The 22,347-nt window shown below is 41.3% G+C and overlaps 1 protein-coding gene across 1 annotated transcript in view; it reads right to left on the bottom strand.

Annotated features, from left to right (window-relative positions):
* RHBDD1 (rhomboid domain containing 1) overlaps positions 1 to 21,091 on the bottom strand; it is a 40,936-nt gene extending 19,845 nt beyond the window's left edge. Inside the window, exons 1-4 of the mRNA XM_070753308.1 lie at positions 20,737 to 21,091; positions 13,241 to 13,742; positions 7,462 to 7,593; positions 2,668 to 2,756 (exon numbers count right to left, since the gene is read on the bottom strand). Of these exons, the coding sequence (XP_070609409.1) occupies positions 2,668 to 2,756; positions 7,462 to 7,593; positions 13,241 to 13,680 (661 nt within the window). The 5' untranslated portion in view covers positions 13,681 to 13,742; positions 20,737 to 21,091. The remainder of the gene's footprint in view (positions 1 to 2,667; positions 2,757 to 7,461; positions 7,594 to 13,240; positions 13,743 to 20,736) is intronic.
* Positions 21,092 to 22,347: the final 1,256 nt, after the last annotated feature.

Here is a 22,347-nt window from a genome sequence, read left to right as displayed (position 1 = left end):
AAAGCTATTTATAATCCATTCTCAAAGCTAAAACTGGCACAAGTCGCATGACTGCTACTTTTTGCCATTTTCCAGCAGAAAACAGCAAAAAATACCAATTCTACAGTATGTGCTGGATTTACTTGCTTTTGTGATTTGCTTAATGACCAGGATTACTGACTTTATTTATTTTTATTCATTCATTCATTCATTCATTCATTCATTCATTCATTCAATTTTTATGCCGCCCTTCTCCTTAGACTCAGGGCAGCTTACAACATGTTAGCAATAGCACTTTTTGACAGAGCAGGCATATTGCCCCCACAATCCGGGTCCTCATTTTACCCACCTCGGAAGGATGGAAGGCTGAGTCAACCTTGAGCTGGTTATGACCATCAATCATAAAATTGAAACTGATGCCTGGACTTATGGTGCCTGGACTTATGATCAAGTGTTCTTTGCACCATTGTAGTTGTTAAGTCGAGGACTACCTCTATGAAAAATCATCTATAGCAGTCACTCCTAACATGGGTACAGCCAGTAGTACAGTATACCTTCATCAGCAAATTACTTCAGAACAATCTAAAGTCTTTCTCTGTTTTTATCCTATAGGCAAAGTAGAAAACTTATATTGTACATTATTTGATCATCAAATTTATTTATTTATTTATTTATTTGTAATTACACCAATTTGTCTAGGTATCTTTTAATATTAAACATTAAACATCAAAATAAAATCCAATAGTAGCAGACATCTATAGCTTGGTTGTAGGATGAGGGTGAGTTCTCCGAGCTCATGGGTTGGTTTCCAAACATTTGATTGGATTGGATTGGATTTGTATGCCGCTGCTCTCCGTAGACTCGGGGCAGCTAGCAACAGTAGTAAACAGCATATAACAATCCAATATAAACAGTTAAAAACCCCTATTGTAAAACCAAACATACATACAGACATACCATGCATAAAATTGTAAAGGCCTAGGGGGAAAGAGTATATCAATTCCCCCATGCCTGGCGGCAGAGGTGGGTTTTTAAGAAGCTTACGAAAGGCAAGGAGGGTGGGAGCAATTCTAATCTCTGGGGGGAGTTGGTTCCAGAGGGTCGGGGCCACCACAGAGAAGGCTCTTCCCCTGGGTCCCGCCAAGCGACATTGTTTAGTTGTCGGGACCCAGAGAAGACCCACTCTGTGGGACCTAACTGGTCGCTGGGATTCGTGCAGCAGAAGGCGGTCCCTGAGATAGTCTGGTCCAGTGCCATGAAGGGCTTTATAGGCTAGGTAACATATTCAGCAGAGTTTAGGGAATGTCCATGTTCTTCTGATTATAAGAGCTTCAGCTGTGAGACACTATTGGGTCTTGTGATGGGTTTTGTGATTGGGATATTACATCAGGTAATCCCAGGAATGGGTTTCAACTTACCTCGCTGCTGGTTCGCTCCCTCCTGCGTGGTAACAAAAAATCCAGGGGGAGGGGGAGGAGAACAAACATGAAAAAAATATGGCAACCGCATGCTCGGTGCCAGAACTCAGCTTCTGTGCACGCCCAGAAGGAAAATTAAAAAAAATTGTAAAAATGAAACTACTGGTTTGAGCGAACCAGTCTGAACCAAGAGGAACCCACTCCTGGGTAATCACAAGACTCATAGCTGACTCATCACAAGACCGTCACTAGACACACCCACGCTGAAGCCCTTATAAACAGAACACTGCCACAGATATTCCCTAAACTTTGCTGAAGGAATTAGCTAGCCAGGTAACGAGAAGCTTGAAAACCAACCCACAAACCTGGAAAATGAACACTCACTGATAATAGTGTGGAGTTTCCTGCCTAAGCAGGGGGTTGGACTAGAAGACCTCCAAGGTCCCTTCCAACTCTGTTGTTGTTGTTATTGTTGTTGTTATTATATTAATATGTACATATACATATACAAACACAGACACATGACACACATTCTGCTGCATGAATCCCAGCGACCAGTTAGGTCCCACAGAGTCAATTTTCTCCGGGTCACGTCAACTAAAGAATGTCGCTTGGCGGGACCCAGGGGAAGAGCCTTCTCTGTGGCGGCCCCGGCCCTCTGGAACCAACTCCCCCCAAAGATTAGAATTGCCCCCACCTTCCTTGCCTTTCGTAAGCTGCTTAAAACCCACCTCTGCCATCAGGCATGGGGGAATTGAGACCCTCTTCCCCCTAGGCCTTTACAATTCTATGCATGGTATGTATGTATGTATGTATGTATGTTTGGTTTTTTATATTAATGGGTTTTTGTAATTGTTTCTAACATCAGACTACTATTGTACACTGCTTTATTGTTGCTGTTAGCCGCCCCGAGTCTCCGGAGAGGGGTGGCATACAAATCCAATCAATCAATCAATCAATATACATACATACATACATACATACATACATACATACATATATACACACATATGCACATATATAGGTACAATTTACAATCACTTTAACGTTACAGATGAAACTCAAAAAATTAGAATATCGTGCAAAAGTTCATTTATTTCAGTAATACAACTTAAAAGGTGAAATGTAATATATGAGAGAGACTCATTACATACGTTTTACCGTTAAGTTGCATTACTGAAATAAATGAATTTTTGCACGATATTCTAATTTTCGAGCTTCACCTGTATACTGAACAGCGATGTTTGAGAGGTTCTAGGGTCATTATTACCTGCGCATGCCGTCATGAAAATCCTCAGGGGTCCCATGGTGTACATTAGACCAACAAGAATACCTGCCAGGTGTCCTGCAAAAGAACTCCTAAAATGAGAGCAATTTTCTGTGAGATGTATTGTTCCTGATTAGAAACACTTTGTAACCTCATTAACCTTTGTTCCATTGGATATGTTTAAAATTTTAATAGTTTAATATATTTAAAGGAGACATATGCATTACACCAGTGTTTTTCAACCAGTGTGCCGCGGCACACTAGTGTGCCGTGAGACATGGTCAGGTGTGCCGCGAAGCTCAGAGAGAGAAAGAAAACAAGAGAGAGAGAAAGAGAGAAAGAAAGCAAGAGAGAAAGAAAGTAAGAGAGAAAGAAAGCAAGAGAGAAAGAAGCAAGAGAGAAAGAAAACAAGAGAGAGAGAAAGAAAGGAAGAAAGAGAGAGAGAAAGAAAGCAAGAGAGAGAGCAAGAAAGAAAGAGAAAGAGAGGGAGGGAAGGTGGGAGAGAGAAAGACATAGAGGGAGGGAGGGAGAAAGAGAGCAAAAAAGAGAGGAAGGAAGGAAGAGAGAAAGAGGGGTGGAGAGAGAAATAGAGTGGAAGGGGGGAAGAGAGAGAAAAAAAAATTGTCCAAACTTTTTTTAGCCGCCCCCCCCCCCCCTCAATGTGCCCCAGGATTTTGTAAATGTAAAAAATGTGCCATGGCTCAAAAAAGGTTGAAAATCACTGCATTACACTATCTAAAATTTTGGGGAAATAACAATGATGTAATAATGGTCTATTAAGACAGGGGTCGACAAAGTTGTTCAGAATCTAGGAGCCAGCCAAAAAATTTAGGAGCCAGAATTTTTTTTAAGCAAACTTGGTTTTTAATTTAACAAAAAAAACATTACAAACGTTATAAACCAGTGTTTCCCAACCTTTTTTGAGCCGCGGCACATTATTCGTATTTTCAAAATCCTGGGGAACACTGAAAGGGGGGGGGGGCGGGCTAAAGAAAAGTTTGGACAAAAAAACCCTCTCTCTTTCTCCCTTTCGCTCTATTTCTCCCTCTTTCTCTCTTTTCCTTCCTTCCCTTCATTCTCTCTCTCCATCCCTCTTTCTTTCTTCCTCTCTTTTTTGCTCTCTTTCTCTCTCCCTCCTTCCCTTCCTCTATGTCTTTCTCTCTCCCTTGCTCTCTCTCTGTCTCTCTTGCTATCTCTTTCTTGCTTTTTTCTCTTTCTCTTGCTCTCTCTCTCTCTTTCACTGTCTTGCTATATGTCTCTTTCTTTCTCTTTGCCTCTCTTGCTATCTCTCTTTCTCTCTCTGTCTCTCTTGCTATGTCTCTCTTTCTTTCTCTTTCTCTCTCTCTCTGTGCCTCTCTTGCTAAGTCTCTCTTTTTCTCTTGCTATGTCTCTCTTTCTTTTTCTCTCTCTGCCTCTCTTGCTATGTCTCTCTTTCTATTTCTTTCTCTATCTCTCTTTCTCTGCCTCTCTTGCTGTCTCTCTTTCTTGCTCTGTCTCTCTTTCTCTGCCTCTCTTGCTATGTCTCTCTTTCTCTCCCTCTTATATGTCTCTCTTTCTCTCTCTCTCTCAGCTGACTGCAAGCGGGAGCCCTGACGGCGGCAGCTGGACGTGGTGCTGGACACCGTATATGCCAGGCACGCAGCGCCAGCATGTACGACGTCCAGCAGAACGTCCAACCGCCACCGTCAGGGCTCCCACTTGCAGTCAGCTGAGAGAGAGCGAGCGAGCGATCCCTCTCGCCGCCGCCATCTCCCCCGACGCCCCCCCCCCCCCCGCTCCCATCGGACACTTGCCGTCGACGAAAGAGGAGCTCCAGCTGGGCGGGGCGCTGCCGGTACTTCCGTCCTGGGGCTTCCGCTCGCAGCTGTCCCCCGCCTCCTGCTCGATGCCGCGGTTTTCGGCGCTGGCCTGCTGGGCCCCAAAGAAAGAAGGCGGGAAAAAGGTGCGAAGAATGGAGCTCTCCTTCTTCCTGCCTTCTTTCTTTGGGGCTCAGCAGGAGCGCGGCATCAAGCAGGAGACAGCTGCGAGCGGGAGTACCGGCAGCGCCCCGCCCAGCTGAAGAACACCGCCGCGGAACACCGGTTGGGAAACGCTGAGGCGCCAGACAACATTTTCTAGGCGCCACTGGCGACCAGGCGCCTGGGTTTGTCGAACCTTGTATTAAGATCCAAAATAATTTATTTTGCATTAAATTGCATTCATATCCAAATTCTTTATTTAGATCACAAAGAGCTAAAAGGGTAGAATTATATTTTCATCTATACTTTCAGAATTCTCAAGTATCAAAGGTATTTTTAAAAAATACAATCTAAAGCAAAACCTTAAAGACCTTGAAAAATAAATGCTAACTGTAGATAAGATTGATTCTAATCCATTTGAAGTTAATTTTTCTTTTAAAAGGTATGCCAATAAGGAAAAAAATACCACTTTCACATTACAACATGACTATTCTTAAATCTAACTTTAATTGACAAATTACTATGATAAGATAAGTTATTTGAGGGGAATGATTATCTGGCATCCCCACCTAAAATGAAGGGAGCTAATCCTGGTATATAACATATTCCTAGTCTTAAATCACATATTCCCAATGATTGTAAGAGAAATGAGGATTTGTTGGAAAAACACCATTTCCATATACAGTAGTACCTCGTCTTACGCATTTAATCCGTTCCATGACCAGGTTCGTAAGTAGAAAAGTTCGTAAGAAGAAGCAATTTTCCCCATAGGAATCAATGTAAAAGCATATACTGTAATGCGTGCAACCCCATCCCAAAAGTCACCCCTTTTGCCTTGCGCTGCTGGGAATCCCCACCTCCAGACTCCCATTGCCAGCCGAAGTATCCGTTCTTGCATTGCTGGGATTCCCCTGAGCCTCCCCTCATTGGGAATCCCCGCCTCCGGACTTCCGTTGCCAGCCGAAGTGCCCATTCTTGCGTTGCTGGGATTTCCCTGAGCCTCCCCTTGCTGGGATTCAAAGCAGCGTTGGCAAAAATGAAGGGAATTCCAGGGAGGGGAACCTCAGGGGAATCCCAGCAATGCAAGAACGGGTGTTTCGGCTGGCAACGGAAGTCCGGAGGCGGGGATTCCCAGCAAGGGGAGGCTCAGGGTAATCCCAGCGCTTCGGCTGGCAACAGAAGTTCGTAGGTAGGGCATCCCAGCGGCAGCGGCTTGGGTTCCTAAGGTGAAAATAGTTCGGAAGAAGAGGCAAAAAAATTTAAAATACCGGGTTCGTATCTTGAAAAGTTCATTAGTAGATGTGTTCGTAATACGAGGTAGCACTGTACTTATGTTTAGGAAGAAGCAGTTGCTTCTGTTAAACTTTCAATATACAGATACAGTGGTACCTCGAGATACGAGTTTAATTCGTTCCGGACCTGGGCTCTTAAGTCGAGCAGCTCTTATCTCGAACAACTTTTCCCCATAGGAATTAATGTAAATAATTTTAATTGGTTCCAGCCCTCAAAAAACTCACAAAGTTAGTCTAAATTATGCAGAAAGACATGTTTTTAATGAAGAAATGTACATGTACATATAAATGAATAATGAAGTTTCTTTCACTTAACTTGTAAACTTTCTTAAACTTTTAAATTTACATATGTTCAACTTCTCTGCCACCCAATCCTGTAGGACAGAGGTCCCCAACCCTTTTTGCACCAGGGACCGGCTTTTAAGCGATCAAGAGAGGAATGGGTGAATGAATGGACGGAGGGTGGGAAGGAAGGAAGGAAAGAGGGAAGGGACAGGAACAGAGGAAGGAAGCAAGGAAACTTATGAAAGGGGAGAGTAAGAGAGGAATGAGTGAAGGGAGGGAGGGAGGGGAACAAGGTGGGAAGGAGAAAGAAAAGAAGAAATAGAGGAAGGGAAGGTAAAAGAGAGAAAGAAAAAGAGCAAGAAAGAAAGCAAGAAAGAAAGCAAGAAAGCAAGAAAGCAAGAAAGCAAGAAAGAAAGAAAGAAAGAAAGAAAGAAAGAAGAAAGAAAGGGGGAAGGACAGGAACAGAGGAAGGAAGCAAGGAAACTTATGAAAGGGGGAGAGTAAGAGAGGAATGAGTGAAGGGAGGGAGGGAGGGAAGAAGGTGGGAAGGAGAAAGAAAAGAAGAAATAGAGGAAGGGAAGGTAAAAGAGAGAAAGAAAAAGAGCAAGAAAGAAAGCTGCAAGCACCCCCCCGAGCCCCCCAGGCCGGCTGCAACCTTTTAAAACACGCGCGCCGCTTCGCAGCTGTCTCCTGAAGCCGAACGCGGAAGTTAGCGTTTGGCTTCAGGAGACAGCTCCTTGGCGCTTGTATCTCGAATTTGGGCTTGTAAGTAGAACAAAAATATCTCTCCCCTCCCAGCTCTTATCTCGAGTTGCTCTTAAGTAGAGCAGCTCTTATGTCGGGGTTCCACTGTATACTGTAGTTCTATGTATGTATACTGTAGTTCTATGTATCTCACTAAATGGTAATGTTTGATTATGAATATGCTGCATGAAATGAGACAGTGATATATAAACCATTGTAAGTTGGTAATACAAGATGCTTATTATTGTTTAACTGCAATTAAGCAAACCAGGGCTTATGTATCACATATTATCATGCATAAACTCTCTGCATGTATGCCAAGCCTGGGAAAAAAGAATTTTGGCCAAATCCTTCTTATATCCCCTATTTTCTTCTACAATAAACATTTTCCTGTTAAAAAAGTACAATCAGGTTTGGATAAGGACTTATTGATATGTACTGTTATTCATTATAGTAGTGTTTACATACATATATATACAAAGTAATTTAAGTTCTAAATGACTGGACAGCAGACTTACCGTGGGTTTAATACATGGATTGCTAAAAGTTCCAACCAGCAAGAGTATTTATTGGATACATTCACGCCCATAATATTAGTTGATCCTCCTGGATGGTAATAGTTATTAAGAACTTTCCAAAGCAAAATAACACTCCTATATAAAAATAAAGAAAAATTATCACAGCAAGAGGAATTCTCAAGTAATATAAAAGCTAAAGAATACAGATGATCTGTTGCTTTTGGTAGGCCTTGCATTCCATTTATTCAAAGACCACATAAATTGCTTCTATTACAGTATTTCAATACAGTGGTACCTTAAGATACGAACCCCTCGTCTTACGAACAACTCGTGATACGAACCCCGGGGTTCAGAAAAATTTTGCCTCTTCTTACGAACTTTTTTCGAGTTACGAACCCTGCGTTCGGAGACTGCTGGGAAGCAACGCCGAGGCAAAATTTTGCTGAACCCCCAGGTTCGGTTCGGGAGGTTGCTGGGAAGCCCCCCCAGGCAGACTGCGACCTTTTAAAACACCCGCGCCGCTTCGCAGCTGTCTCCCGGAGCCGAACAGCAAAGCCTGAAGCTGAACAGCAAAGCCGAACTTCCGCATTCGGCTCCAGGGAGACACATGGGAAGCGGCGCGGGTGTTTTAAAAGGTCGCAGCTGGCCTGGGGGGCTTGCCAGCAACCCCCGCACCCCGAACCCGGGTGTGGGGGGGGGTGCTGGCAAGCCCCCCAGGCCGGCTGCGACCTTTTAAAAACCACCCACGCTCTTCCCTCACCCCCGCCCCCCGCAAGGCATCGCAGCGACACAGCGGGTTTTTTCCGACGCGGGTCTTATGCGCCCGAGTCCGGGTTTTCCCCCCACATCCGGGCCCACGCACCTGTTCCAGCGGGCTATTTTCCGCCGGGTAGTAACGCAGCGCCTCCTGCCCCGTTGAGCAGCTTCTCGGCCGGGTCTCTCGGGGGTGCTGTAGAGCGGGGTGCGCGAATAGCCTCCTCAGCTTGGAGTGGGGGGGCCTGGCTGCTCAGGTTGGCGGGCGGCCGAGTCCGGAGCTTTGGACCGGCGGCGACGGCGGCTTCTTCGGCGGGGCAGGAGCAGCGGGGCTCAGCCCGTCTCCGTGGCCGGGACCGAGGCGCCGCCTCATTTGGGGCCAGAGGTGGAAGTAGAAATCGGCACTGAGCAGCGCCCCGAGAAAGCAGCAGAATGAGCAGCCGGTTGCGCCGGGTCCCCAGCATGGTCAGCCGCCGGCGGCTGGGCGAGAAGCAGGCCGGTGCGCGAAGACAGCGGCGCACGGGCGATGCCGGGCCGTGGGTGGGAAAGGAAGGTGGAGCCACGCGCCTGTTTTGGCCCGCGAGAGCCCGGGCGAGTCCCGGGCAGGGCCTCTGCCCTGCTGCCGCCGCAGGGAGCAGGTGGGGGAAGCCGAGGCAAGGGAAGCAGCAGGCAGAGACTTTGGCTAGAGGTCTCTCCGACGAGCTCCGGTTCTCGTCGGAGAGACCGCTTGCCAAAGTCTCTGGCTTTCGGACACGTTGGGCGTTTGTTTGCATCTCGTGATTGACCGGGTGAAATAAAAGATCTAAAAATCCCTTGTCTCCCCAACCCGGATTGAATACGGGTTGGGGAGACAAGGGATTTTTAGATCTTTTATTTCACCCGGTCAATCGAGATGCAAACAAACGCCCAACGTGTCCGAAAGCCAGAGACTTTGGCAAGCGGTCTCTCCGACGAGAACCGGAGCTCGTTGGAGAGACCTCTAGCCAAAGTCTCTGGCTTTCGGACACGTTGGGTGTTTGTTTGCATCTCGTGATTGACCGGGTGAAATAAAAGATCTAAAAATCCGGGTTGGGGAGACAAGGGGTTTTTAGATCTTTTATTTCACCCGGTCAATCACGTGATGCAAACAAACGCCCAACGCGTCCATCCTTCCAGAGGCGGCACGGTCTGCCTACTCGGGAGAGGCCACTGGGCAAAGATGCAGCCGGTCGCCTCTCGGCCACAAGCGGGGCGCTGCCTGCTGCTTCCCTTGCCTCGGCTTCCCCCACCTGCTCCTGCGGCGGCAGCGGGGCAGAGGCCCTGCCTGGACTCGCCCGGGCTCTCGCGGCCAAACAGGCGCGTGGCTCGCCTTCCTTTCCCACCCACGGCCCGGCATCGCCCGTGCGCCGCTGCCTTCGCGCCCGGCCTGCTTCTCGCCCAGCCGCCGGCACTGACCATGCTGGGGACCCGGCGCGACCGGCTGCTCATTCTGCTGCTTCTCGGGGCGCTGCTCAGCGCCGATTTCTACTTCCACCTCTGGCCCCAAATGAGGCGGCGCCTCGGTCCGGCCACGGAGACGGCTGAGCCCCGCTGCTCCTGCCCCGCCGAAGAAGCCGCCGTCGCCGCCGGTCCAAAGCTCCGGACTCGGCCACCCGCCAACCTGAGCAGCCAGGCCCCCCCCACTCCAAGCTGAGGAGGCTATTCGCGCACCCGCTCTACAGCACCCCCGAGAGGCCGGCCGAGAAGCTGCTCAACGGGCAGGAGGCGCTGCGTTACTACCGGCGGAAAATAGCCCACTGGAACAGGTGCGTGGGCCCGGACGTGGGGGGAAACGCGGCTCGGGCGCATAAGACCCGCGTTGGAAAAACCTGCTTGTCGCTGCGATGCCTTGCGGGGGCGGGGTGTGAGGGAAGAGCGTGGGTGTTTTTAAAAGGTCGCAGCCGGCCTGGGGGGCTTGCCAGCACCCCCCCGCACCCCGAACCCGGGTGCGGGGGGGTGCTGGCAAGCCCCCCAGGCCGGCTGCGACCTTTTAAAACAGCCGGAAAGCCGTTTTTTTTGGGGGGGGGGTTTTGGTTGCACGGATTAATTGACTTTACATTGTTTCCTATGGGAAACAATGTTTCGTCTTACGAACCTTTCGTCTTACGAACCTCCTCCTTGCACCAATTAAGTTCGTATCATGAGGTATTACTGTACTTTATAGTGGCAAAAAAACCACCAACCCTAAATCTGTGTGTACTTTTAAAATATCCCAGTACTTTTTTCTAAAACTAAAAACAAAATTCCCCAAAGAGTGATAAAGAAAGAGTTCTCATTAGAGTGCAATATTGTGCTATACTATACCTGGAACTAAGATCAGAGGTTCAGACAAATTGCTGAGGAAACCTTATACAATTTCTCATTTTACTGAATTGTAATCCTATTTTAAAACCTTGGTTGAGAAAGACATATTATTCTCATGACGACCAAAGATATACTGTCGCTGGAACATCAAAAGTAGACTCAGAATTATTTATTTATTTATTTATTTATTTATTTTGTCAAACAATTATAGGGTGATAATTTGTACAAATAAAACATTAGATAATGCTAAAAAGTAACAAAAGAAGGCAATAGGATAGGGACGGTAGGCACAGTGGTGCGCTTATGCACGCCCCTTACAGACCTCTTAGAAAGGGGGCGAGATCAACTGTAGGTTAAAGGTTTTGGGGTTAGGAGTAGAAACCACAGAATCAGGTAATGCATTCCAGGCGTTGATTACTCTGTTGCTGAAGTTGCATTTTTCGCAGTCAAATTTGGAGCGATTGACAGAGTACAGCAGAGAAGGGAACTCCAACCTTGACAACTGTAAGATTTGTAGACTTCAACTACCAGAACTCTGCGAGTGGAAGTCCGCAAGTCTTAAAGTTACCAAGGTTGGAAACCACTGACCTAACCTGTCTCACCAGCCTAGCCTAGTGAAAGCCCTTAAACAACAGGCAATTTTTCTACAAGCAAATGATGTTGCAAAGACAGAATTCAGATACCTCTCCAATAATACCATCAGGGTTGTCACAAACAAGATCAGACATATGAGTCCAGTTTTATCCCTACATCATAGTATAGGAGCACAGCTGTCAATTTCCTTTCAATTGTGATGACACTGTACATTACCAAGTTTCTGAGTAGTGAACAGCGAAAGATTTGTAAGTGTCAAGCTATCAATTCTTGGCATATTAAAGAGTTACTCTTGACAGTTAAATCTGATTAAAATTAGGATTTTTAAGACTTTTTTTGAATTTTATTGTAAATCTTTGATTCAGTAGCAAAGAATATTGACTCTATATCTGAAAAGTAGCAATGGAGGTATGCTCCTTGCTGACTGCTACTGATATTTTAGCATTATTCTTCCAATGTATGTATTAAAATATTGAAATCAAGCTCAGCTCTTGATGACTCTAAACAAAGTTCTAAAGTAAGATTAATATATCTCATAATTCTTAGCTGCAAGCAATCTCCCATTTAAAAGGCATAAATGGTCCAGGTATCCTAGTCTAAACAAAAATCTAAAGTCTAATTTGACAAAAAGGAATAATTTATTTCGAGACTTCCAAAGAAATCCACTCCGCATAATATATCCCATTCAAATAAACATTCAATATCTCAACTATAAAACATAAACATAAACAAATCCACATTAAACTATAAAGTTATCCCAATATTCTAATACACACAAAAGACTAAAATTTTATCTTTTAAACAAGTTCACAAAAGTTCATTACTTTAAAGTAAAAGACAGCTGGATACAGTTGTATCCAGCTGTAGGTATACTATTAATTTAGAATACACAAATTGTATAGAGACAGGGTTAAACACCATATTAAATGTATGCAAATCCAATATGCCACTTTTTCAGTCCAGATTATCAGCATCCAAAAATAACCACAGAAATATGTCTCACTGTAAATCTGGTAAAATAAACTGACTTTGTACTGCTTTCTTAAATATAGAACAATCTTTCTCTGTAATTCATTCAGTTGGTTGTTGATCCTTGTTACAAATTTCTTCAATATTTTACAATACTGTACAGCCTATTTTATAAATCCAGGGGGCAAAGTTCCAATTGGTCTCTGGGATTATTTTTATTTCCTTCTTATTTTTTAGTCTCATACATTTTTTTTTAATCTAATGACAAATTCTATTCAAAGTCTCAATATTGTTCTCAGATACATTTTGTTGCATATCTTTTTTTGTAACAACTTTTGCTGGAAAATAGACTGTTCTCAAGACACAACAAAGCTGACATAATCAAATCCTAGTGCAATTCCTCAAAGATATCAAAGATGTAAATTATCTTTTTATGTCTTTAATATGAAAAAGGTTTTCTCTCCCATAACGGTGTATTTATTCTTTAAGTTTAACTTTCAATTATTAATTATTCAAAATCCAATATTTCAAAATTTTCTAAGCCCTTAATCTGTTTAAAGCTTTCTGTAGCCAAAATCCTGTCTTGTTTTTTGGTCATTTATTTTAAATTTTTAAAGATTTGAAAATTTTTTGGTTTTTTGTATTAAGGCTTAAAGATATTCCATATTGTTTATAACTGCATCATTTTGAAGGAGTTGGCAGCAATTTCTAAGGGCAAGGGAAATGTCCTTTTAAAAGACTTCATTTGTGACTGGAGCAATTACAGCAAATTCTTCTGCCTGATTCTCCCTCCCTACAGGGTCTTCTCTGTATTCAGAAAGGGTTAAGTGGTTGATCTACTCTCCAGCTTCCTATTCGTAGCCCACTTTTCAAGGGACGATTTTCAATCTGCCATATTTATTGGAAGTTCAGATGTTTGTCTTTTAGTTTTCTTTTTGAGATACTAGAAAAACATAGCGATGACAAAGTTGTATTTATTGTATCATTCAAGAACATGCTAATTTTATATTCCCTAAATATATATTATCTATTTCCTAACAGCTAGCATCTGCAATAAATAATAATCTTATAAAAAAAGATGGAAGCATAATAAAGAGAGGAGTGGCATATAAATCCAATTAATAAATAATAAATAAAGAACTCCTTACCAGAAAAACCGACAGCACAGTGAAGTTCATATAAGGGATCACCAAGAAGTTCCGCCAGTATAGCTTCCAGAAATAAGTATACAGCTCCCACAAGTAGTGAAAAGAGTGCAATTATGTATCCAAACCACATAGTTCCAAGTCTGTTCTCCAATTTAATTCCTTTCCAAAGTAAGGAGACCATATTAAAATATAGATGCCAGTCATCTGCATGGTGAAATGCTGAAAGATACAAACGATGCCAATCTTTTTCGTAAAGACAATAATTGACGCTAATACATGCTTTGTCCAAAGGTGTCAGGGGTTGTAGAAACAAGAAAATGTTCACTGCCAATGTTGCAAGCGTGACAGGTGGAATGTTGTGAAACCCAACTTGATAGAGCTGAGAAAGGAGGAAAAGCACTCCCATGTTGAATCCTTTGTGCCTTCGCTGCATGGTTTCTTCCTTGAATTGAGTTTACGCTAAAACATGAGCTACAGCAGAAATCCAGACAGATTCTGAAAAATAAAGATAAAAAATTAATCCTTTACACAAGGAAAATAATGGAACCTACAGGCAGTGTTCTCTCTAAATTTTTTTGGGGGTGGGCGGAAAAGTATAGTGTCTGAGCGGCAGTCCCTTTGGGACTGGGCGGCACAGAAATAATAATAAAATTTCCCTCTCGGCTTCTGGGCAGGTTTGGAAAACTCTGAGTTGATGATGATTTTTAAGTGAGCGATTGCTCACTGCTCAGCTTAGAGAGAACTATGCCTACAGGTAATCCCCCAGGTACAACCATTCATTTAGCGAATATTCACAAGAATGAATTAATCCAGAAAGTTTACCTATGTTAGAAATTCAAAACTGCAACTCAAAAGAGGCCTCTGTAGCCATGTGATTTGGATTTAGTCCAAAAATGGCAGCCATTTTTAACTCTGTGACTTCCCTTTTGCCATTCGGGTCACATGCCATTTCCTAAAGCCGGCAGGGTTCCGCTACCCCCCCCCCAGTCACATGGCCAAACAAGATCCAGTGATTGCGTAGCCAGTGCAAAGTTAATTTTAGAGGGGAGTTTTTAATGTCTCCTGAAGAACTTTGAACTTCAAAGGCAAGTGATTTTTTTTTTTTAAGCAATTCAAGCTGAAAGTTCTATAAATTTCCCTCCCACCCGCCTTGGGGCAGTTGCTTAGGATGCTTAAGCACATGAGCAGCAAGTGATTTTATTATTTTTAATTTTTTTTGCAGATTTTGCAAGTTGAAAGCTCTGGGAGCCTGCTTGGAGGAATTTAATTTCTGAACTAAAAGTTGCACTGAAACAGTTGATGGGCGGCCAACAATTGTGGGAAAAGCCTCTCCACCAGTTAATGATGGCAGCAATCAATTAATGAATGAGAGAAAGTAGTAAGTCAGATCTTTATTCATTTAACAATCCATTTGATTCAATTAATGAATTTGATTTTAAAAATTCATAAAATTGAGTCTGATTCATTTGATGAATTTTTTTTGACTTACGACACTAATGGGCAGGTTCCATTAAAGTTGTGCCTTGAGGTCTATTGCTACATCATAAACATATAAGGAGACTGAACAAGTCAGAAGACAGAAGTATAAGCAATTTCATTGAAAATGTACTTCCTATACTGCTCTACTACTTTTTAAGAGACAGAGGAGGGAAAAATACAACAGAATAGATGCCATTTAAATATTTTATTCCAGAAAAAATATGATACTCTTTAGTTTTTAATATTTATAGATTTTAAAATATAGCCAATTTATCAGTGGATAAAATTTGTATGCAGGTAATTTTGTTCTCCCATCACTGCTTTGTTGCTTAAAATACATTTATTTATTTATTAATCTAATTTATAGGCCGCCCAACTCCTTCGGACTCTAGGCAGCGTACAACATCTAAAAACAATATAAAAGAACAATTTAAAACCCATAAAATAGCCATTCATATCTTTTTGTGGCCAGGTCTAGATGGTATCAGTATTGATCAATGGCCCCAGGCCTACTGGCAGAGCCAGGTCCTGACTGCTCTCTGTTTTGTCAGTATGGTGGGGGCAATACGGACCTCAGAGGGGTAGCTGATTCCAGAGAGCCCAATGGTAGAAGAAGGAATTATTTGAAGCAGGATTCAAGGGCTATTGCATTTTTTTGTTTCAAAATTCAGCACTAGAGTATCTTTACAATTCCATGAATATAAAATGCAAAGTAATTTTAAATTTTCAATGAGACCTGGTCCAAAATAAATGTGTAATATCCGTCCAAGGCAAGACTGAAAATGTAGGCAGATCTTATTGGGAAGAACAAAGTAACTAGAAAGAATAGTCTCTGGTAAAGCATTTTAGAGGAAAGTAATTTTTTTTCAAAGTTTTTTACTCCAGATTTCTGCAAAAGGCGGATTTTACCTGCTTTTAACTAAATATATCCTGGAGAAAATTATTCTGAATTGCCAATATTTTCATTTATTTAAAAGTTATTTCTTAATATCTTATTAAAATATTAATTAAGTAGTAGACAATGACAAATTTATTGTTTCTTCCAATGATTTCTAAAACATACCAAAGCTTTCAAAATGTACAAGTTTGCAGATTAATTTTGAAATAGATATCTGTCTTTTAGTTAAGACAATGACATGCTTATATATTCTCACCTATAAAGATAAATGTCTGTGATTACAGATTCTAAAATTTTGTGTAGAAAATATTTAAAGAATATTTAAATATTCTAAATAACTGTAGGCTGTTTAATTTGTAAAATTATGCAGCTTTTAATTTCTTAAACCATATATGTCACCATTGTTTGAGAGGGGAAGGTGTCTATCATTAAATCATGCAACAATAAGGCTGTACTTAGTCATAGTCATGATTCACTATTGTACCATCACTTCTTGTAAGATAGACAATTATATAAATTTGATTAAGAAATAAACTGAATTATGTCTGCTTACATGTTATTGGTCTTCCGCCTAAAAAAAATGCTACCATGAAACATTAAGAATACCAAATAGCTTAATATAGTAATAAAAATACTAAAACTGCACAACAAAAATGAACATTAAATCAAAGATGTAATTTAAAAGGATTTCTCTTCTAAATACGTTTGCATGGGAGTTAGTCAGGTGTACTTTGAGAAAATCAAAGTAAGAATACAATGCAAAGAGAACCTGAAGTACAAGCATACTCATTTCTTTTTCTACAAACAAAAGGGATATTTATCCCACCTGTAACTTGATAAATAACTCAAAGCGGCAAACACATTAATAGTTCTTTCTCTTATTTTCTCCATACCACCACTGTGATGTGGGTTGGACTTGAGTGTATGACTGGCACAAAGTCACCCAACTAGCTTTCATACCTAAGGCAGGACCAGAACTCACAGGCTCCTGATTTCAAGCGAGCAGCATACTACTACAACAACAATTATTACCTCTTAACTATCTTATTCCATAGTCATAAGGTCACAGGTTTCCATCTAATTCTTGAACTAATCAAGGAAATACATGCATATTAACTTAAGAGAAAAAAATAAGTATGGTTCCGATTTTATTCAAGTTGAGAAATGTTTTACACATTCACCTGATCAATTAGACAATATTGGTGACATCATTTAGGCTGCAGTTATTTTCATTCAGCACAAAATTCAGCAAAAATAAAGATGAAATTTAATTACTCCTATAGCAAAATTTTATATATATAAAATTTCAATTGCATTTAATGGAGCTCACTCCCAAGTAAATGGGTTAATCAAGCTCAGCAATATTAAATGGAAATCTAAGTGCTTCCTTAAACTCTAAACAAGAAAAACAGAAACAGAAAAGGATAACATACTTTTTCTTTTAAAAATATTATTGCTGTACGCAATTAACTGGGTGTGTGAGTGTGTTAGGATCCTCTATTTCCATCTAATGTGACATACTCTTTCTCCTATCAAAGCAGGTGGGACTTTCCTGGGTTTCTACTGTGGCAAGAGCGGGAAGAATCTAATGTCAGTCTCTTTCGTCTGAAGCCAGAGGCATGTCTCCAACCTTGGAACAAACTGAACAAATTTATAGCCTAGGAAACTATCCCAGGAACAAGTCCTTTCTTGCTCAAAACAGGTTACTCTGACCTCAGCAGAAGCAATCTGAAGTTATGCCAAGTTGAAAAACAAGGTCTACGCAACATTTAAACCTTGCTTTTGATCCAATGTGAATACATTTGCTTTATTTGATAAATATAGCAACGAGATTCAAATACCGGTATATTTTGTAGGCTTATTTAATGTATACAGAAGCATATTATTAAATATTAAAATTCAATACAAGCAGCAATGTAACTTTAAATTTAAAGCATAACACAAGTATATTAAGTCTAAAAATTATACTTGCATAATGTAGTTACTATGTGATCATTACTTTCTACTATGCAGTAATTCCTAAACTGCAATGATGTTCAATACAAATGCAACTGCCTATACACAGACATGTGAAGGAATGAAGTTGGGTTGCAGTTTGTTCTTTTGGAGAATAGTTGCATTCTGCAAAATCCCATTTCCCCCATACATTCAATCATAAATATCCAAACTGATATTCCAGTTGCCTGTTATAATTGGGCCAGGCCCTATCATTTTGATGGATGTGCTGACTTGACGTCCAGAGGTAATCTAACCCCACTCATGGTCTTAGCTTAGAAAAGCAAACGCTAGGACAGAGTGGGATACGTGCAGCAAGATGATAGCAAATAACATACAGGCAAGAGGGCTACCACACTATTTAACTACCAGGAACATAATATATAGTGAGCAGCATACCCTATGTGAATCCTGCCTGGAGCTTAGAGCTTTGCCTGGAGCTCAACAGCAACTAGAAAATGAGCAATCACAACGAAATAGCACCCGATCCCAATTAGTTCAAGAACTTTTACATTGTATTGCTATTGCTGTGAGCCGCCCCGAGTCTGCGGAGAGGGGCGGCATACAAATCTGATTAAACTTAAACTAAACTTTGGGGGGCAAGGCAAAGACTGCATACTACTTCATAGACTAAGACTTTTGTTTTATGCCAGTATTAGAAGACCAACTATAGAGGATTGAGTATTAAAGACATAATTACTAGAAAGGTGGAGTTGACCCAAAGCAACAGACTGTTATTGGGGCAGAGTGTGTTGCAATAAAGCATTGTGTAAGTTTATGCTATGCTATGGTATGCCCAGACCTTGGAAAACAAAGAACCCTACAAGTTCTTATTATTTGTTTGGCAAGTGTTAGAAGTTATGACAGCACTGAGAATGATTCATGATAGATTCTCACACTTACAACTACTGCAGCATACCCAAAGTTACAGGAACACAATATGGGGGCTTGGCAATTGGCTTGCATTTATGATAGTTACAGCATTGTGCAGTCCTGCAAGTGCTATTTGTGACCCTTCCCAGCTAACGTCCAACCAGTGAAGTCAATTGAGAAGCCAGCAGGAGATTGCAACTTATGGTCACATGATGTCTAGCTTACGAAATGTAAGCGAATCACTTAATCAAAGACACAAAGTTCATAAAATTGGATAGTCATGTTAATGAGTAATGATTACTTAATAAAAAATGTTATGGTTTCTATCATGGTTGTAAGTCAAGGACTACCTGTATTATTTAAGTACAAAATTCAATCTTAAGTGGCTTACAACTCCAGGATCATTCACAAGCCTAAAACATTTTCTTAAATTGTTTCAGAAAAGCATATTTCATTGACGTAAATTAGAAGTAAAAAGGCAATGAAGTTATAAAGCTGGTAGTACTAATTTAGGCTATCACATCTTTTTGATCCATGCATGGAATAAAATTAAAGCTGTTGCTATGAAACCAACCACCTTTGGAAGACTTGAGTCGTATTCTCAAATTGCTTATGCTGTTAGTAAATTTCTTCTAATCTAGCTTCCTGTAACTTAAATCCATTATCCATGTCTGAAATGAAAAAGAACATGTCTTGGATTTTTGAATGAATTTGATTACTACAAATGGAATATTGATTTCTGCAGCAGGGCTGTGTAAAATTAATAAGAATATTTCATTACCAATATTAACTATAATAAATGCAATTCCCTCTTTTTCATTATTGTTGATCAATCATAGGTTAGAACTATAGCACAACAGAAAACTGTTTATTCTTAATTCTTGTTCCTAGAACCATATCAATTTCTTAACCCTTCTTTTGCAATCGGCATGTCTTTAATAAACCAGTTAAAATTATTCTAATTTTATCATTTTTGAATAAAATAGGAACTAGCAAAATAAATTATCAAAAAATAAAACAAAGCATCTAGAATATTAACAACCCTAAAATGTTCTTATTTACTTATTGGAAGTATATTAATTCAGAAGAATATTTTCTCTCCATAAACAAGTTGAGATACAGGATAAGTGTTTTGCAAATTCAGTGAATTTAACTAGACATAAGAGAACATGACCAACCCCGCCCCACCTCCATCATTTAAAAATGTCATGTTATCATTGTACTGTATTAGGGTAATCATGCAAATACATAACTTTAGTCCAGTAATTTATACTAGAAATACTAAATTCTAGTTAACAAGTTCTATAAGGGAATTCTTGGAAATAAATAGCTAGAAGACACAGTAAAATAACATTAAAATATGTGCCGAACAGATCTACTATCATTACTTTGAAAATTTGCAGAGTAAAGGTTTTTGCAAAAATACTAGTAAACAAGATATGCAAGGGACCATTACAGGATTATTTTATGATGTATGGAAGAAAATAGATCAATGTTTTGCAAAATCACTAATTATATTAAAGATGAAAAAAGGGCCAAGCCCAAATATATTATGTAGCAGTCTCACTCTCGCTTTTGTTTCAATTAAAAGATATTGTTGTAAGCCGCTCCAAGTCCTCGGAGAGGGGCAGCATACAAATCTAATAAATTATTATTATTATTATTATTATTATTATTGTTGTTGTTGTTGTTGTTGTGTTGAGGTGAAAAGTTATAATTAAACAAAAGTAGCAGTTATCCACATCTATTTTCACACTCTATTCAAAAATATATTTTCTTCAATATTTATGATGCAAATATTTTTCAACAACCTACTGCTAAACATAACAGTTGAAAGATACAAATTTAACGCATGTCCGAGTAACTATGCGCTATGGCTATGTAATAAAAAAAAGGTCAGTAGTCCTGAATCTGCTTGTTTCAAGGAACTTCAGAATCTGAAGGACTTAACCATACTTTTCCTATATACCCAAATTTTTGGGAAAGGAAGATAAAAGTAGAACTCTCTTAATATTTCAATGGCTATTAAATCATTAGCATGATATCCAGAGCATGATACCATGCTCTTTCGAGACTGAAGGATGTCAATGCAATGCAAATTATATCATTAACTACAAAAACTAATGGTGTCAAGTGTCTATGAGCCACCTCTGTCGCTTGGTCAGAAAGTTGCAAAGATTAATAAACAAAAAACAAAGTTCTCCCCAGCTTGAGGCTCTTTAAATGCATTAGATGCTAACTCACCTGGAGGGTACAAAGAAAGAGGGAAGCGGGAAGGTCAGTAGGAGAACACAATGACCTGCAATAATTGAGTTATGCGAGAATAGGCAGTAATGTTAGATGTTATGATTTCTGGGCGACTGAATAACGAGGCCGAGCCTCTACCGAACCTGAGGAGACCCTCGACAACAACAGTGAATTGAAGATTAGAATATCGGCTCCTTCCCCATTCCGTTCTACAGCCTTAGGAGCCGATTTACTCAAAAGTTACAAAACAGAGGCGGTCCGCCCTGCCCAGACGCCTTCCCGTGGGGAGCCCCTCTCTCCCACTTGGAGGAGAAAGAGAAAGACCCCATTCCTAGCCTCGGCAAACGCCTCCACTCCCTGTACCGGAAATGGAAAACGATCCTCCTCCAGACCGCCACAAGGCCTAATTTACGCCAGGCGTTGCGTGCGATTACGGCAAGGCGAGGTTTTATGCGGCGGGGGGGGGGGGAGCCCACGTGACCCGCTCGCTGCTTGAATCAGAAGCAACAGCGATCCGTCTCTGTGATGAATTAACCTCCGGGACGACGCATGCGTCGCGTTAAACTGCTTTTTTGTGTCGCGAGGTGGGAGGTTGCTTCAGCATTGTAAGGGGCGTGCGTAAGCGCTCCGCTGCGCCTACCGTCCCTATCCTGTTTGTCCTCTTTTATCGTTATTTTTTACTTACGTTTATACAAACTACTACTATCCTAGATAGATAGATTAGGTAGGTAGGTAGGTAGGTAGGTAGGTAGGTAGGTAGATAGATAGATAGATAGATAGATAGATAGATAGATAGATAGATAGATAGATAGATAGAAGATAGATAGATAACCAACCAACCAACCAACCGCTTTCCCTCTTGCAAAGCAAATAAAATGGATTCAGAGCTTATTTCGGGAATTTGTTTCCTTGCACCTTTATTTTAATGCAAGTTTACTTTAATATTAAGCGCTCTACGTTGGGTTTTTTTTTGTTATTATTATTTGAAGCGTAATTGTGCTACCTTGAACTGGCACTACGGGGCTGTCTCCTGTGTAAGGCTAGAGAGTTGGAGAGCTACAGCTTAGGGTGGATCCGTCCTCATTTCAATTGGGTGTGCGGAGTCAGTTTCATGGTGGGAGCAAGAGAGAACGTGTAATGCGTTGCCTCTGCTGGTGGTGTCTAATGTGTTAGGTTGGGAGAAGCTGCTCCTTATTTACTCAGTGATGTAGCGGTGGGGATTGCAGCAGTGTGTTTATTGTGGCAGATTCTGACTGTCACTCATTGCTGCTGTACTGCCCTGGAAGCCTGCAAGAAGATTTGGTTTCTGAGTGTCACTGGAAGAACCGAGCAAGGAGTTGGAGGCGGCTGCCGATATGCCCTCCCCTAGGAAAAAATATGGGCTTGAATGCGCAGCTAAGAGAAAGGGGTAGGAGCCCTTCCGATTTTAGAAGTTTAGATTTATTTATTTATTTATTTGTTTAATTGATTTTTATGCCGCCCTTCTCCTTAGACTCAGGGCGGCTTACAACATGTTAGCAATAGCACTTTTTAACAGAGCTGGCATATTGCCCCCACAATCCAGGTTCTCATTTTACCCACCTCGGAAGGATGGAGAGCTGAGTCAAC

Source organism: Erythrolamprus reginae, chromosome 5, assembly GCF_031021105.1.
Source record: "Erythrolamprus reginae isolate rEryReg1 chromosome 5, rEryReg1.hap1, whole genome shotgun sequence".
Lineage (NCBI taxonomy): Eukaryota > Metazoa > Chordata > Lepidosauria > Squamata > Dipsadidae > Erythrolamprus > Erythrolamprus reginae.
This window is presented reverse-complemented; position numbering and strand designations above follow the sequence as displayed.